Raw genomic sequence first — 15,584 nt, forward strand, 5'->3', positions numbered from 1 at the left:
TTCAAGCGTTGGATGGGAATCCGACTCCAGCTCCTGACAGGCAAACTACCTTGGCCGACGCAGGCATACCACGTTGCCCAAGCAGCGAAGCAACTAGTGTACTCCCTGTACCACGACATTGAGGAAATCTCGCACATTCAAGCTGGGCCCATCACTAAAGCCGTCACTGCCCCAGAGAAGGGTGCCAGTCTCCACACCGAGCGCTACTATGAGGTAGCTTGGAAGGACACAACCATTGTTAAAGGAGCGGCTGAGGCCTACACCCGCATGAAGTATACTGGGACTGCTGCCGCACACATGGGATACGGGCAAGCGTGCCACAAATATTTCCTGCGCATGAAATGGGACCCCACCAGCGAACCCGTAGACAAATGCCCCACCCTCCAAGGGTGGACCCCTGCCATCTCCGAACACCTGCGGAAACTTGCAAAACCCCCTACACCCACGCCACAACCCAAGCCCAAAGACGCCCGTCTTACACCTGCCCAACAGCAAGGACGATGGACGCAAGCCGACGTGGCCGCGTCCCACGTCCGACGCACCACCAAACAGAACACGCGCATTGACACCAACCCGTGCAATCCCTACCTTGACGTCCACCCCACCGGAAGGTATACAATCCAAATCCCAGACACATACACTGATGAACGCACCCTCGCCCACGTCTACAACCCTACCGGACGCCACATAGCATCCGTTACGCTAGGTACCTTGCTGACTCTTAAAGCTCGGTATGAACACGCCCTATCTACCCACCATGACGCAACCAGCCCGCACCGATCTCAAGGGGGCTTCCCGGAAGACTTGGCTAAACTGCTACTCCGCACACGGGTAGACAGCAAAGGCAAGACATGCAAGTCGGCCCCCACACGTGAGCGCTCTCTCCCCGAGTCCCTGAAGCTGGCGCTGTACAACTGCCTTGCCTCGACACACTCAGACCCTGACCGCCCAGTGGGGCTGGTGGAACGGTTTGCCTCTCCACTCAACTGCTCGGGCCGGGCCACTAAATATTACAGCCAACACGCAGCTGACTCCCTCTTCGGGGCCTCACATGATGCGTACACGGCCCCGTTTGATGGCCTTTCCCTCGCCCACCCTGACCCTGACCCAGACGCCTGCACAAAGGCACTGGCGTGGGCAACAGCATCGATCGAACACCTAGAACACCAGGCCACCCCCGCCATCACCTTCATGATTATCCCACAAGGCAAAGGCGCCGCCAGCCGGTGCCTTGCGAGTCCACATGTCACCATCCTGGCCCTGATTCCACCTGGCGTATCCGCCTCTAGCATGTTAGATGGCCTTGGGACGGCCGACGAGGCTGCCAGCAGCAAGCAGGGCCTGCAGCTACTCCTCATTGCGAACACCACAGGGGTACAAGCACTCCACTCCAACAACAACCTGACACGTCTCCAAACCTCCCTGGCCGAACTTGGAGCGGTGCCGCCACCGACCTCGCAACCCCCAGGGCGCCGACAACCACTGGAGTGGCCCGCGCGCGTAACCCTCCCCCGTGACCGCACAGCCCCACCGGGCCGACCATACAGCCACCGTGCAAAAGCCCGTGCAAAGCAGCTAACTAGACCCCAAGCACCAGCAGCACAGGGCCTGGACACATGCCCTACGCCCATGCCCACGCTCTCTGCCCTCTACACCACACGAGCTGCCTTCCCCGCTCGGAGCAGCTACCTGTACGATGCCGCCACCATTGTTTGGACCGACGGATCTTGCATCAAAGTTGCGGCCGGTGAAGATGGCAACGAAATGAACAAACTCGGTGCTTGCGCGTGGTCCCAACAGACCGAACACATCTACGTCGAACCAGGCGGCCTCAACAGCACCAACACAATCCAGAGAGCCGAACTATCAGCCATTCTCGTTGCGTTAGAATACATCCGCCCCCGACTCTGTCTGATGGGCATGACCCAAGTAACCATAGCCAGTGATTCCCTAGTGTCTCTCTACTTGATCCGCCGAGCCCTTACTGCACCACAACGACTCCTACTATCCAAGCATAAAAACCTGCTGGAAAACATTCTCCACGAGCTACAAATGTATGCCGACGCCGGGGTCCCAGTCCAGCTGCTGAAAGTCCGCTCTCACACAGGGCTCCACGGCAACGAGGAAGCTGACAAAGGTGCAGCCAAAGTCGCCGCCAACGACATGGAGGCCATGGGGCAGGCCATACGCTTAGCACCAGACGAACCGTGGTCCAACATCTGGTGGCCCAAACGCAACTCTGACAATTTCTACCTAAGCGACCTAAACCGTGGAGTCCTGAACTCATTGCCCCCCGAAGCACAACAAGGCTTTACCAATAATACACCAGTGCTGGAGCAATGGGCGGAAGCATCTGCCAACATGTGCCCCACCCTCAGTAACCGCACCCTCGCCAGCTCCACCAGGCACCCCTGGCTGGTCAAGCAAATACTCTACGCCCGCTACGGCTACCTCTTCAACGCACAGCTTAAACGGCGCTACCGCCTGGGAGGGAACGGCAACTGCCCCCTCTGCCACACCCCTGACTCCGGAGGGCACATCCTCGGAGGCTGCACACACCCTAAAATGAAAGGCGCGTACATCAATCGGCACAACTGGGCAGTCCAGCGTATCGCCAAATGCATCTCCAAAGGGACCTACGGGAACGGGTTCATGGTCATGGATGCGGGCCCCCTAGCCGACCTGCCACACTATGCGTCTGCACAACGCCCCCCCGCCTGGCTGGCTGCGGAGAGGACATCATCACCCCTTATTACAAGGCTCAGACCTGACATTCTGTTCATCCCAAACCTGCCCGCCCATGAAACACATAGAGAAGGGTACCGCCCGCCCCTGAACAAAGCACGGCTGCCCATCTATATCCTTGAAATCGGTTACAGCTCTGACGTCCGCCATTTGGACAAGCGGGAAGAAAAATCTCAACAACACCAAGAACTCAAGCGACTGCTGGAAGCGGCCGGATGGACGGTCCACTACTCCACCAATGAATGCCTTGCGCTCGGAGTGACTGGGGCCATCCCTTGCAACCTCACTAAGCTGCTCACCTCTCAACTTGGGGTGACCCACACAGCCGCACGAGTATGCGGAGAGAGGCTCCACACACACGCTGTGAACAGTGCGGGCGGCATTATCAAAATGCGCCGAGTAACCGAGCAGGAACTCAAACCGAGAGGCGGGTGAGCCACGGCTCCCCCACACCTCCTCGGAGTGCGTGGTGAGGTGGCAGCGCGAGGGGGATGGGCCTCCTCGCCCTAGCCACCTTACCCCGATAATCCACGCCAGGCCCCATGGGCCGGCGTTTGAATTATTATTATTATTATTATTCCTATATCATAAGAAGAATAATAATAGAAACCGGACTTAGCCGCGCGGGCGATCCTCCGAGGGTGGGGGGGGGGCCGGGGCCCCGGGCGTGAGGGACCCAGCTTTGTTGTGAGGAGCGTCGCGCGTGCTCGCGACATAGCTGGGGCCGCATACGGGAGTGCGCTCCGCGGCGTTTGTGTCGGAACCGCGGCCATTTGCTGTCCGGGCAGCCGTGAGGGACCCAGTTTTGTAAATACAGCGCACAGAATTTGGCCCCCCACTTAAGAACGCTGCGTCGCCGAGTTGAGGTCCGGATCTGCGCGAGCACCGGTGTGTGGCCGCGTGTCCCCATAAAAGGGACCCATATTTATATATAGCAATTACATGCGCCTCAGGAACCGGCAAGGTGGCGCTGCGAGGTTGGTCGGCAACGTCTAACTCGCGCACGGCCCTACGGGCCGGTCGTGTCCCCAGCCAAGTACCATTCGTATAACATCTACTACCGCATTAGAGTAACTCCGGGGCACTTCATTGAGCCGGGGCCGACCTCAAACATCTACATGTGACAGTCGCGTTCGCCAGGACACGCCATATCAGGCCAGATAGTAGCCTGATTACATCTATGCAGATATCTGTGTTGACGGCAATTGATCACGCCCCAAAACAACGCCGATGTTGGTCGGTCAATGTCGTGACTTGAGCGTCGGCGAGCACGTTTTAGCCTGCCGTCAAGCGCTATTGCTCCAATAGATTGCATGTAACATATACATTGAGTGGCGGAGTCTGTATCCCGCTCTGCGTTTTGTTTGGGGCACCGTCTCCTGGCCTCCTCAACTGGCGGGTTTGGCTTGAAAACCCCCTGATATATTGTCCTTCAGTTAGGGACGGCGTGGTGGCATCCTTAAAGAACTATCTATCAGGGGGTTTTGGGTGCCGTCAGGTGGGCGCCTCCCTGGGGACACGATTTGTCCTGGAGTGGGAGAGGGTGCAATGTCCCCATAGGCCGACAATGCAATCTAGCATGCAGGGGGCTAGGAAGGGACCAATGCAATCTAGAACCACCGGCGGTCCCTTGACACCCTTAGGGGCACGCCCCATGGATCGCATGGCGGTCCGCCGGGTGGAGGTGGCTGGACGCGTGTGCATGCACTCGTGCATGCCGTGCTGCGGCCGGGCATGCGGGCTTCAGGGTGGGTCTGGTGCCAAAGCCGAATAATAATAATAATAATATTATTATTATTATTATTATTATTATTATTATTATTATTATTATTATTATTATTATTATTATTATTATTATTATTATTATTATTATTATTATTATTATTATTATTATTATTATTATTATTATTATTATTATTATTATTATTATTATTATTATTTGCCCCCGCTCCTATATGCCCCGTTAGATTTTTTGGGTTACTTTGGGATGGCGCCGCCGCCGCGTGCCTGGTCACGTGCCTGGCCGGGCTGCCCAAACGCCAGCACGCTCTTCTAGGCCCTGGCACTGCCCCGCGCGCGCGCCGCGCGCCCCAGCGCGAGAGCCCGCCCAACCGCCGCGATCCAGCCGCTGGCTCCCCGGATCCGGGCACCGGCTCCGCGCAGCGCCAGCTCGCGCGGCGCACGCCCATCCCGCGCCTGCCGGGCCGCGGGAGCCGCGCGCTGCCACCCCCTACAAATGGGTGCTATCGGCGGCCACCACTGCGCTTCAAGCTAGCTGCCAGGCCAGGGTTTGTGCCAGCCGCCCCCATAATGAGCGCTAGTGCTTATCGCTGGTGGTGGCATCAGCTGTGACATGTCCAAACATGTTGGCTAGTGTAGCATTACATGTTTATATATTTCATACATTGCTTATATACTTGCTGCACCATTACTAGCCGCACGCCGTTGCAAAACCAGCCGGAAACCGCTCGAGGCAGCGGTCGCCTTGCCCCGCCTGCTGCCCAGCCGCGCCATGCTGCCGCGACTGATCCAGTTGGGCTGCGCCTGCAGCATCGCAACCAAATTGTGCATGCATTGCGAGTGGCAGGCGCGCGCAAATGAAAACCCACATATGCCCAACTGCCGCCGCATCGGCCCACTTTAGTTCCACAAACGCCCACCAACTGCTGCATGCAGCGTGAGTGTGTTGCAGTTACCCCGCCGGCGCCGGGTCCTATGCGATGCACTGCGCTTGTGTTTTTTTGTTATTCTTGGTGTTGGACTGCAAATGAACAGTGGCAGACATGCGCTAGCATGCGCCAGTGAAAGGCCACATGTGCGCAACTGCTGCCAGCCAACTAACTGCCCAACCGCCAAGTTGCGTGCAGTTACTTGGCCAGCTCCTATGCACTGTTCTTATGTCGATGCTTAAATTGTATGATCATGAAAACCATTGCAATAATATGCAGCTGCCTCGTGCACCATGCGCGCTGTCATGTGCAAGTGTGGTTGTGCAGTCGGCTAAACAGCCGAGCAAAACCAGCAGTTCCACGCCCTCCCACTATCTAACACGGGTGCTCACTCTATGCACAAGCCAGCGCAAATGCATGATGCTATCATTTGTGAACGGTGCCCCTGCTTAGTGCGCCTGGCTCCAGTGCCACCCCTCGCAGCGCAACAGAGGCGCAACCCAGCTGCATCCAAGCAAGCATTATGCGCTCCCCGCATGCTGTAACTGTGCCACACAGCACGTGCGGGTGGAGTCCAGTTCATGTCCGTGCAACAATTGTTTGCAACCATCCCAGCAATGCAGTTCCAGCCTGCGTCCTCGCCTTCCTCCCACCCAAACGTTCCGCATGCCGGTGCATGTATTAGGCTCCCCTCTCACCCATACCCTAGCCACCATTTCACCTCGGGGGGTCCGACAGGGGGGCGCCGCCCCCCTGTCAAAGAGAAGCGACGGGCCGCGAGGGGGGCGGGAAATAATCCCTACCTGCCACACCCACCCCCATCATCATCACAGATCCTTTGCGCTGCATACCAGGGGGGTCGACAGGGGGGCGGCGCCCCCCTGTCCATTTCCGGGGGGTGCAGGGGGGCTGGCCCCCCTGCGGGAAAGAAATGAGATGCTTCCTTAGTTCCTCCCTTATCCGCCTTCTCCCCCGCCTGTCATCCCACCGCCTCCCCTTGGGGGCGCGCGGGGGCATGTGGATCTAAGGGCCTTGTATTATTTGCCCCCGCTCTTATATGCCCCGAACATAGGGATGACATTGAGGCTGGAGGCCGTGAGCCCGATGTCCTGATCCATGGTCGTTGTAGGCTGCTGTTTAAGGGCCTTTGATGTTACGCTGCCGGGTCTGCAGCGCTGTTTACAGGCCGCACGTGAAACACTCAGTGCCGAAAAGCAGCGACTGTGGTAACCGAGCGCCGTGACGTGAGTGTGTCGTGGCGTAGTCTGGCGACGAATTCAAACGTCGGTAATGACTGCTGACGGCGGATCAGCTGTTGAACAGTCGAGTTGTATTAGGGCAGCTGTAGCGCTAGAGGCTAGAGCTGGCCGGGATACAGGTTTTCACCTGCGTCTCGATACCAAGCCCGCCGGGCCTACGCGGAACGCGTCCACGACATAATTTTTTCGCGGAGGCTACGTATGCCGGCGTGCCCAAGGATCGTTGTATAACCTGTAACACGTGTCTGTGTGAGGATAGAGCGCGTGTGTCACTCGGCTGAGGCTCCGGAAGCGACAGTAGAGCGGAAGCTTTCTGATCACGATACCGTATGTGTGTGTGCTGGAGGCTGTTTTAGCTTTTGAGAGATAAGTGCGGAAGCGTTGTTGAGTTAATCGAGATGCGTCTTACAGCGGAAGTCTGCGTAAACGGAGGCAGGGGCCGTGATGCAGGTGGGAGGACACGCTGCGGCGGGCGGTAGAGAGAGGGAGAGAGGAGAAAGAGGGAGAGAAGCCAGTGACAGGCAGGGCCGTCACACGTAGGCACACGAGGGCTCGCTCGTGTTATTCACTCGCTCGCTGGGAAAGGCCAGAGAGCTGTGGTAGTCGTGCTGCAGTGGGGCGGCACGTTGAGGGAGAAGGAGCGCCTGCGGGAGAGGTTGGGAAGAGGGAGAGGCGGCGCAGGGCGCAGGTGACAGGACACGGCTGTCACACGTTCGTCCGCGAGTACTGCGCTCGTGGGTAGTCCACTCGCTCGCTGGGGAGACGAGGGAAAGGCGGGGTGCACTGGGGCAACCGGGGCCTTGGCTTGGTTCCTGCGAGCCTGTAAGAGAGAGACGTTGGGGCGACGGAGAGGCTGTGCGCAGACGGCTGTCCAGCTGCCGTGAGAGAGCCCTGCGGGCTGTGATGGGCGCTATGGCCAAGGGAACCGGGGCAGAGGGACAGAGGAGCGAGAAGGGCACACGGTTCTTTACAAAGGCTCGCGTAGAGCGAGGGAAACAGGAGTTAGTATTAGAGTTCACCGGATGACTTGGTTGTGCGTATTGGCGTGTCAAGTCTGGGTCTTGCGCGCTTGCTCAAGTCTGGGTCTACCTGTAACGGCTGGAAGAGGGCTGCTTTTATACTCATGGCGAGGGCCCCCGTCGTACGCCCGTACAGTTGCATTGCCAAGAACTCTAAGCTAAGGAGTACCGCCGTCTGTCACATCCAAGCTAAGGAGTATCGCCGCCCGACGCGGCGACTGCACAGTAACTTCGTCCACGGATGTGGGTCGCGGCGTCGAGTAACGCGTAACGTGTCGATCCACTCGCTGTACCCACAAGTTCACCCATTAATCTATCCGTATAATTACACAAATGCTTCCTACTTTAACAGCCGTTATCGTCTCGGGCGCGATCGTCTCGTCAACTGCCAAGGTTTCGCCCGCATGCCACCCGTCAGCACGTTCCCGCCAACCCGTCCTTGCGTGGGCGTCACCCCGCCTTCATCTTTCGGTCGTAATCCTTCAAATCCGCATGCACCAAGAAGCCTTACTGTCATTTTATGTCAATCCCTATGGCAGCCAAATGACCAGTTACGGGAGGTATGGGGGGTTCCCCATGGACCGGAGCGCCCCCCTCATGGGGAGAACCGCATGTACCGGGGCGCCCCCCTCGTGGGGAGCGCCCTCGGCTCCCCAAAATGTCGTCATCGCGGAACACCGCGCCCGCGCCCTCCACCAGCAGTCCCAGCCCTCCCCCCTTCTCAGGAGGGCTTCCCATAGCTCCCCGCGGCTCCATGCCTGCTCAGCTCGTGCCCGTCGGTGACGGCGCCGGGCACTCCGATTGGCCTGGACCGCGCGCCTGCATATCGTAACCTCAATAGCAGATGTCGGCATCACTTCTTGGACGGACTAGCTTTATGTAGCAGGAGTGCCAAAATGCCACAGTAGCTTGGACCAGTTACAATGTCACTTAGGGACTTCAAAGTTCCAAACCCTATAAGTGCAGGCGCTAAAAGGACGGATCGAATTGCGAAGAGGAAAAACCCGAATCAAGTTAGAGTGCGTGTGCGACCTCGCATTGAACAAAGCAACACTCAACAGGAAGTAGGCCACCACCAGCTAGAAGATGATGAGGGAGAGCAACATGCTAACGTGGAAATGCATATGGGCGCTTCAGCAGCGGATCCGCTGCCGCATGTGCACAGCGAGTCCGATGATGAAGACACCGAGCAAGGCGACGACGCATCAGTGGACGTTGCAGCTCAGGTCAGGGTCCGAAAGGCGTTCTTAAAGCACTACGCCTCGGGGGCAGACAGCCGCAGCCGCCTCCTCGACAGTGCCGCCGACACGCTGCGGGCGTTGGCCCAGGCCATCCCACGCACATGTCCTGGGTGCGGCGTGTCCGCGGTGTTCGGGGGAAAGCGATGTTCCGTGACAATTGTCACATGGGAGCAGCCTGTGATCGCGGAAATACCTGTGGGCTGGTGCACAACGTGCAAGCAGGGCTGCAACTTGCTGCCGGTTCAGGCGGACTGCGTCTCCGACTCGAACAGCGGGTGGGACCTCGACCGCGCTCACTCTGGCAAGAACGTTCTCTGGTGGCACCAGTCCGTGCTGCAGATGTATGACATCCTGTCATTCAGGACCAGACATCTCAGCGCAGACGCGTTTTGTGACGCTATGATGAACAGCTGGGAGCGCAATGGGATCTCCCGTCCAAGCTCTGTGTCGGCGACAACCCTGCGCCAGCGCATGCGCGAGGCGCTGCTGTTGTATATGGACTGTCAGAACGTCATCGAGGACTACCCGGAGGACACTATAACCGACTGGCCTCGCGGCGCCCTGAACAGCTGCCCCTGCTGCGGTGACAGCGTCACATGTGCAGCAATGGCGGTGGACGCAGGCGCCGGGCCAGCTGGCGGCGCCATGGCAGCCGGCGTAGCGGCTGCCCCTGCAGTGGTTGGGGAAACGGTGGTGGGCGCACGCGCCGGGCCGAGCGGCAGTGGCGGCGTGGCGGGTATGGACATGGCAGACGCCGGGCCAGCTGGCGGCGCCATGGCAGCCGGCGTAGCGGCTGCCCCTGCAGTGGTTGGGGAAACGGTGGTGGGCGCACGCGCCGGGCCGAGCGGCAGTGGTGGCGTGGCGGGTGTGGACATGGCAGACGCCGGGCCAGCCGGCGGCGCCATGGCAGCCGGCGTAGCGGCTGCCGCTGCAGTGGCTGGGGAAACGGTGGTGGGCGCACGCGCCGGGCCGAGCGGCAGTGGCGGCGTGGCGGGTGTGGACATGGCAGACGCCGGGCCAGCCGGCGGCGCCATGGCAGCCGGCGTAGCGGCTGCCGCTGCAGTGGCTGGGGAAACGGTGGTGGGCGCACGCGCCGGGCCGAGCGGCAGTGGCGGCGTGGCGGGTGTGGACATGGCAGACGCCGGGCCAGCCAGCGGCGCCATGGCAGCCGGCGTAGCGGCTGCCGCTGCAGTGGCTGGGGAAACGGTGGTGGGCGCACGCGCCGGGCCGAGCGGCAGTGGCGGCGTGGCGGGTGTGGACATGGCAGACGCCGGGCCAGCCGGCGGCGCCATGGCAGCCGCTACTGTGGTCATGCTTGGTGCAGCCGCTGTCGCTTCAGCATGGCTGCTCACCGCATGCAGTCCTGAGGGCTCTGGTCCGGGTCCTTCTTGTCTCCACTCGGTGCACTTCGACGCATGCTTCAAGTTGAATTTGCTGGCGTTCAGAGGCTACGCGGCGCAGTACACGCAGCTTGCACGCCGCCGCTTTTTCCTGCCCAACACGCTCATCCAGCAGGTACTTGCAGACGGCACGGCTTCGCAGCAGATTGGAGCAACCCACTGCTCCAACGTCAACGCCGATAAGGTCAGTAGTGTGGAATGAGTGACGTACCAGCACCATGGCCTAACAGAACCTTACAGCCCTAACCCGACCCGTCTGCCCCAACAGGTGCTTGCAGCCGAGTCACGCAAGAACCTGATCACGGCAGTCGGGGCTGTGCTATGCCGGCACGGTATGCTGCTGCGGTTGATGAACCTGTTCGGAGGCGAACGTCATGCCTACGCTACGACTGCGGCGTTGTCTCTCCTGAGCGCTGGAACAGCGGTGCAGTTCTGGTGGTACGACATTGCTTGCAGGTGGGTTTGCTCCTGTAGGGCTTCTGCTTCCGTTCCATACAGTTACGCTAAGTTTTGCGACTGCAATGAATGCAGGTGGGGCAAATCCTACACCAAATGGCTGGGACGGCAAGCTCCAGAGCTGCAGCAGCTGGGCGCAGGCCTGCGACCCCTAATCCCGCCGTGGCATCGGTACGCCCACAGGTGAGTGGCTATCACTTCTTACCCTGGCGATGACTAACAATGTCATGTGTACTGTTTGCAGCCTCGCCTGCCAGAAGGCATTTGGTCACGCCAGCGTAGGTGGTGTGGGGCAGGGCACTGGGGAGCCGGCTGAGATCTTCAACAGCGTCATTGGGCCGCATGGCGGGGTCACCCAGTACATGAGTCCGGCGAATAGGGAGGCGCATCTGGAGCGTGTGTGCCGCCTGTACTGCCGGGACGTTTTGGAGGACATGCCGATGCGGCTCTGGCGCATGCGTGAGCGTGCGAAGGCGGTCCTGTCCAGTGCGCGGCAGCGCGTTGACGACCTGGAGGCAGCCCTTGCAAAGGAGATGAGCTGCGAGGTCGAGGAGGTGGGTAATTAGCTTGGTGGGGGGCTTGCTTTGAGAAGTCTTCATGTTCTGAACCTTTAGTTACAAGTTACTTATAGCCTCCACCTTCGCCACTTGTCATGCAGGTACGACAGCGCCTGCAGCAGCCCGCAATGGAGCCCGTTGCGGGCACCGGTGCGGGCGCAGGCGCAGGCACAGCCGCAGCCGCAGCCGCAGCCGCAGCCGCAAGCGCGGGCACCAGCGTAGGCGCGGGCGCCGGCACGGGCGAGGGCATGGGCGAGGGCACGGCCGCGGGCGCGGGCGCGGGCACGGGCGAGGGCACGGCCGCGGGCACGGGCGAGGGCACGGCCGCGGGCGCGGGCACGGGCGCGGGCACGGACACGGGCACAGGCGTGTGAGTGTGTCTGCTGCAGAGTATGCACGCTGCAGACTTGCCATCATGAAGCTGCAGCGTGAGGATGCGCTGGACGACAGCTCGGACGCAGTGCGTCTAGGGCTGCTGTTTCCAGGCGCGGATGCTGTGCCCGTGTGGCAGCGACCAGTCCTCATCCGCTCCATAAAGGAGCAGGCTGCAGAGCTCGAGCACAAGCACGGGTACGATCCAGTAGCCTGGGGCCCAGGGTCGGTGCTGATGCAGGCAGCACTGGCGGCGCTGGCGGAGAGCGAGCTTGCGAAACTGTGTGACGAAGTAGAGGTACGTTCCTGGCCGCGATGCCCGCCGTCATTTTGCAATGCTTGTACATTCACTGTCACAACAATCAATCTTTACCTGCCTGCGTGTGTCTTTCGGTGCTGACAGGATGCCGTGTCGGACGTCGTTGCGCTTGGCTACGTGGTCAAGAAACTGGCAGGCCGCCGCCACCAGCAGCAGCTTGCGGTGAAAGAGGAGAGGCGGGCGCGGGAGTCCGTGGCCCGGCTGTGGGGCGATCTCGTCAGCTGGAGTAAAGTCCCCAGAGCCACGTCTGAAGAACTGCGGAGTGGCCTCTCAGCTGCGGGGGCTATGGGCAAGGCCCTCAAGAAGCAGGCCTTTCCGTGGGTGCCACGGCACGGGCGCCTAGGGGTGCCGAAGCTGGAAGCGCGTTGGCGCCGCGCGCAGGAGGAAATTGTGCGGTGCACGGAGGAGTTAGAGCTTATCACCAAAGAAAGCACGTGTGCGGTCAAGTACTACACGCACCGCGCGCGCCTTTTGACCCAGGCACAGTGCGGTGTAGAGGAGCGGAGTAGCCGCGGGCGGTTTACTGCCGGGCATGTGAGTGCTGTCTCTTGAATATTGGTGGCGGGTAAGCGGGCTGCAAGCATAGGCAGCTGGCCTGCACGCTAACGTACTAACGTACCGAAACGACCCCCAGAAGCACTACCTTCCAAAAATGACCACCTCCGATTCAGTTGAAACTCAGCAGGTGGCACCTACATAGCATAAGTATCCTTATTATATTGGTTTCCAGCCAGTAAAAACTATCCGAACGGACTATCCTTGAGACATGTCAACGGGTTGCTCAGTGTCACGTGTCAACTACTTCTTCAACATCTCAGGGATGCTTTGCAGCTTTGCGCCCTTATTACGTCTTGGCAGCTCATCAACTGCTATGCGCTTATAGTGCACCGGTGCCCCGGCCAGCCCGCCCAGTCCTGGAGGTGGGCTTGCTGTCGGCGCTAGCGCCCCGCCGTCACCGCCACCCGTGCTGCTGCAGTCCGCTGCCGCGGTGGCGCCGGCAGCTGTCTCCGCCCTGCCCAGTGCTGCGACCTCCAAGTCTGCGCCGGGCCCGCCTGCGCGCTGCAGTGCTTCGGCCAGCCCGCCCAGTCCTGGAGGTGGGCTTGCTGTCGGCGCTAGCGCCCCGCCGTCACCGCCACCCGTGCTGCTGCAGTCCGCTGCCGCGGTGGCGCCGGCAGCTGTCTCCGCCCTGCCCAGTGCTGCGACCTCCAAGTCTGCGCCGGGCCCGCCTGCGCGCTGCAGTGCTTCGGCCAGCCCGCCCAGTCCTGGAGGTGGGCTTGCTGTCGGCGCTAGCGCCCCGCCGTCACCGCCACCCGTGCTGCTGCAGTCCGCTGCCGCGGTGGCGCCGGCAGCTGTCTCCGCCCTGCCCAGTGCTGCGACCTCCAAGTCTGCGCCGGGCCCGCCTGCGCGCTGCAGTGCTTCGGCCAGCCCGCCCAGTCCTGGAGGTGGGCTTGCTGTCGGCGCTAGCGCCCCGCCGTCACCGCCACCCGTGCTGCTGCAGTCCGCTGCCGCGGTGGCGCCGGCAGCTGTCTCCGCCCTGCCCAGTGCTGCGACCTCCAAGTCTGCGCCGGGCCCGCCTGCGCGCTGCAGTGCTTCGGCCAGCCCGCCCAGTCCTGGAGGTGGGCTTGCTGTCGGCGCTAGCGCCCCGCCGTCACCACCACCCGTGCTGCTGCAGTCCGCTGCCGCGGTGGCGCCGGCAGCTGTCTCCGCCCTGCCCAGTGCTGCGACCTCCAAGTCTGCGCCGGGCCCGCCTGCGCGCTGCAGTGCTTCGGCCAGCCCGCCCAGTCCTGGAGGTGGGCTTGCTGTCGGCGCTAGCGCCCCGCCGTCACCACCACCCGTGCTGCTGCAGTCCGCTGCCGCGGTGGCGCCGGCAGCTGTCTCCGCCCTGCCCAGTGCTGCGACCTCCAAGTCCGCGCCGGGCCCGCCTGCGCGCTGCAGTGCTTCGGCCAGCCCGCCCAGTCCTGGCGGTGGGCTTGCTGTCGGCGCTAGCGCCCCGCCGTCACCGCCACCCGTGCTGCTGCAGTCCGCTGCCGCGGTGGCGCCGGCAGCTGTCTCCGCCCTGCCCAGTGCTGCGACCTCCAAGTCCGCGCCGGGCCCGCCTGCGCGCTGCAGTGCTTCGGCCAGCCCGCCCAGTCCTGGCGGTGGGCTTGCTGTCGGCTCTAGCGCCCCGCCGTCACCGCCACCCGTGCTGCTGCAGTCCACTGCCGCGGTGGCGCCGGCAGCTGTCTCCGCCCTGCCCAGTGCTGCGACCTCCAAGTCTGCGCCGGGCCCGCCTGCGCGCTGCAGTGCTTCGGCACCCCCGCCCAACCCGCCGCCCGCACAGCCAACGGGCTTCTGTGCACATGTGCTGCAGCTCCAGCGGCCCATCGGCACCGCCGTGAGAGGGGGTTCATGGCAGTTCACGTGATAGCAGTCGTTGCAGTCATCGCAAAATACCATGTCAAAGACGGTCGCGTCGGCGCCGCCGCACTTCTTACATGGGGCGTCCTCATCGACATCGCTGCAGCCGTGGCTCTCCTCACTGCTGCTGCTCTCCTCACCGCTGCTGCTCTCCTCACCGCCGCTCCCCTCCTCACCACCGCCCTCCTCATCGCTGCTGCTCGCCTCGCCGCTGCTGCTCGCCTCACCGCCGTGGCTCACATCATCACCGCGGCTCACATCATCACCGCGGCGTTCCTCTCTGCCGTGGCCCTCCTTGCCACCGCGACTCTTCTTGGTGGTGTGCCTGCTGAGTGCCGTTTGCACCGCCCGCCCAGAGCCCTCCGGCTGCTTGTCCACGCCTGCATCATAATGCGCTGTTCAAGTACGGATGCAGTCACGACGGGATGTATCAACTTACGAGAACGGAGCAACTTTGCCGCAGCCAGGCGCTTGCGAGCATGTTCAAGCGTCAGGCTGAGCATGCCAGCAATGACCCCCACAGCTTCCTCCTCGAGGTCCTCCACGGCGTTGGCATCAAACAGCGCCGAGAGGTTGTTGTTCGCAGCGTGTAGGCCATGCCTGATCTTTGCAGCTTTACTTTTCTGCGGGTATTTACATTAGCAAGCCCGAGCGTCGACTTATAACTTTTGAGTTATGAGGTTACCTGTCGGGCCATTTGTAGTTCATTCAGTTGAATTTAATATTCATCGTACCGGTATGCATTGTTTGTTAGCTGCCTACACGGTTAACATGCGGCCGGGGACTGCAAGGGACACCAAGATAGCAAGAAGAAGCAAGGGCGTTCAATAGAGCTTCGTTTTATGTGCTGTATTTAGATTTGTAGCAGCACTGACACTGGGCACTACTAGGCACCGTGTGGGGCGCCGGCGGTGTAAGCCAATCGGAGTGCCCGGCGCCGTCACCAGCGGGCACGAGCTGAGCAGGCATGGAGCCGCGGGGAGCTATGGGAAGCCCTCCTGAGAAGGGGGGAGGGCTGGGACTGCTGGTGGAGGGCGCGGGCGCGGTGTTCCGCGATGACGACATTTTGGGGAGCCGAGGGCGCTCCCCACGAGGGGGGCGCCCCGGTACATGCGGTTCTCCCCATGAGGGGGGCGCTCCGGTCCATGGG

General features: G+C 61.3%; 2 protein-coding genes across 2 annotated transcripts; one reads left to right on the forward strand and one right to left on the reverse strand.

Annotated features, from left to right (window-relative positions):
* Positions 1-8,571: 8,571 nt before the first annotated feature.
* On the forward strand, positions 8,572-12,654 carry CHLRE_23g754497v5 (uncharacterized protein). Its single transcript, XM_043072928.1, has 6 exons — positions 8,572-10,517; positions 10,602-10,789; positions 10,865-10,972; positions 11,034-11,343; positions 11,448-12,016; positions 12,122-12,654. Exons 1-5 carry the CDS (start codon positions 8,817-8,819, stop codon positions 11,718-11,720), a joined length of 2,580 nt encoding a protein of 859 aa, XP_042914136.1. The 5' UTR covers positions 8,572-8,816; the 3' UTR covers positions 11,721-12,016; positions 12,122-12,654.
* A 22-nt stretch (positions 12,655-12,676) lies between these two features.
* Positions 12,677-15,262, reverse strand: CHLRE_23g754547v5 (uncharacterized protein). The gene is made up of 3 exons (XM_043072929.1): positions 15,120-15,262; positions 14,874-15,057; positions 12,677-14,814 (listed from the first exon to the last, which is right to left on the reverse strand). The coding sequence occupies exons 1-3, from the start codon at positions 15,129-15,131 to the stop codon at positions 12,836-12,838; spliced, it is 2,175 nt and encodes a 724-aa protein (XP_042914137.1). The 5' UTR covers positions 15,132-15,262; the 3' UTR covers positions 12,677-12,835.
* Between the last annotated feature and the right edge of the window lie 322 nt (positions 15,263-15,584).

The sequence above is a fragment of the Chlamydomonas reinhardtii genome, assembly GCF_000002595.2.
Source record: "Chlamydomonas reinhardtii strain CC-503 cw92 mt+ unplaced genomic scaffold scaffold_23, whole genome shotgun sequence".
NCBI classification, from domain to species: Eukaryota; Viridiplantae; Chlorophyta; class Chlorophyceae; order Chlamydomonadales; family Chlamydomonadaceae; genus Chlamydomonas; species Chlamydomonas reinhardtii.

Excerpts from the sequence above, each read along its gene's own strand:
- CHLRE_23g754497v5 (XM_043072928.1), top strand. The coding sequence starts at position 8,817 with ATGGGCGCTTCAGCAGCGGATCCGCTGCCGCATGTGCACAGCGAGTCC. Across the intron at positions 10,790-10,864 it reads TGGTACGACATTGCTTGCAG|GTGGGGCAAATCCTACACCA; the intron begins GTGGGTTTGCTC and ends CAATGAATGCAG. Across the intron at positions 11,344-11,447 it reads TGAGCTGCGAGGTCGAGGAG|GTACGACAGCGCCTGCAGCA; the intron begins GTGGGTAATTAG and ends CTTGTCATGCAG.
- CHLRE_23g754547v5 (XM_043072929.1), bottom strand. Across the intron at positions 14,815-14,873 it reads GGCAAAGTTGCTCCGTTCTC|GCGTGGACAAGCAGCCGGAG; the intron begins GTAAGTTGATAC and ends ATTATGATGCAG.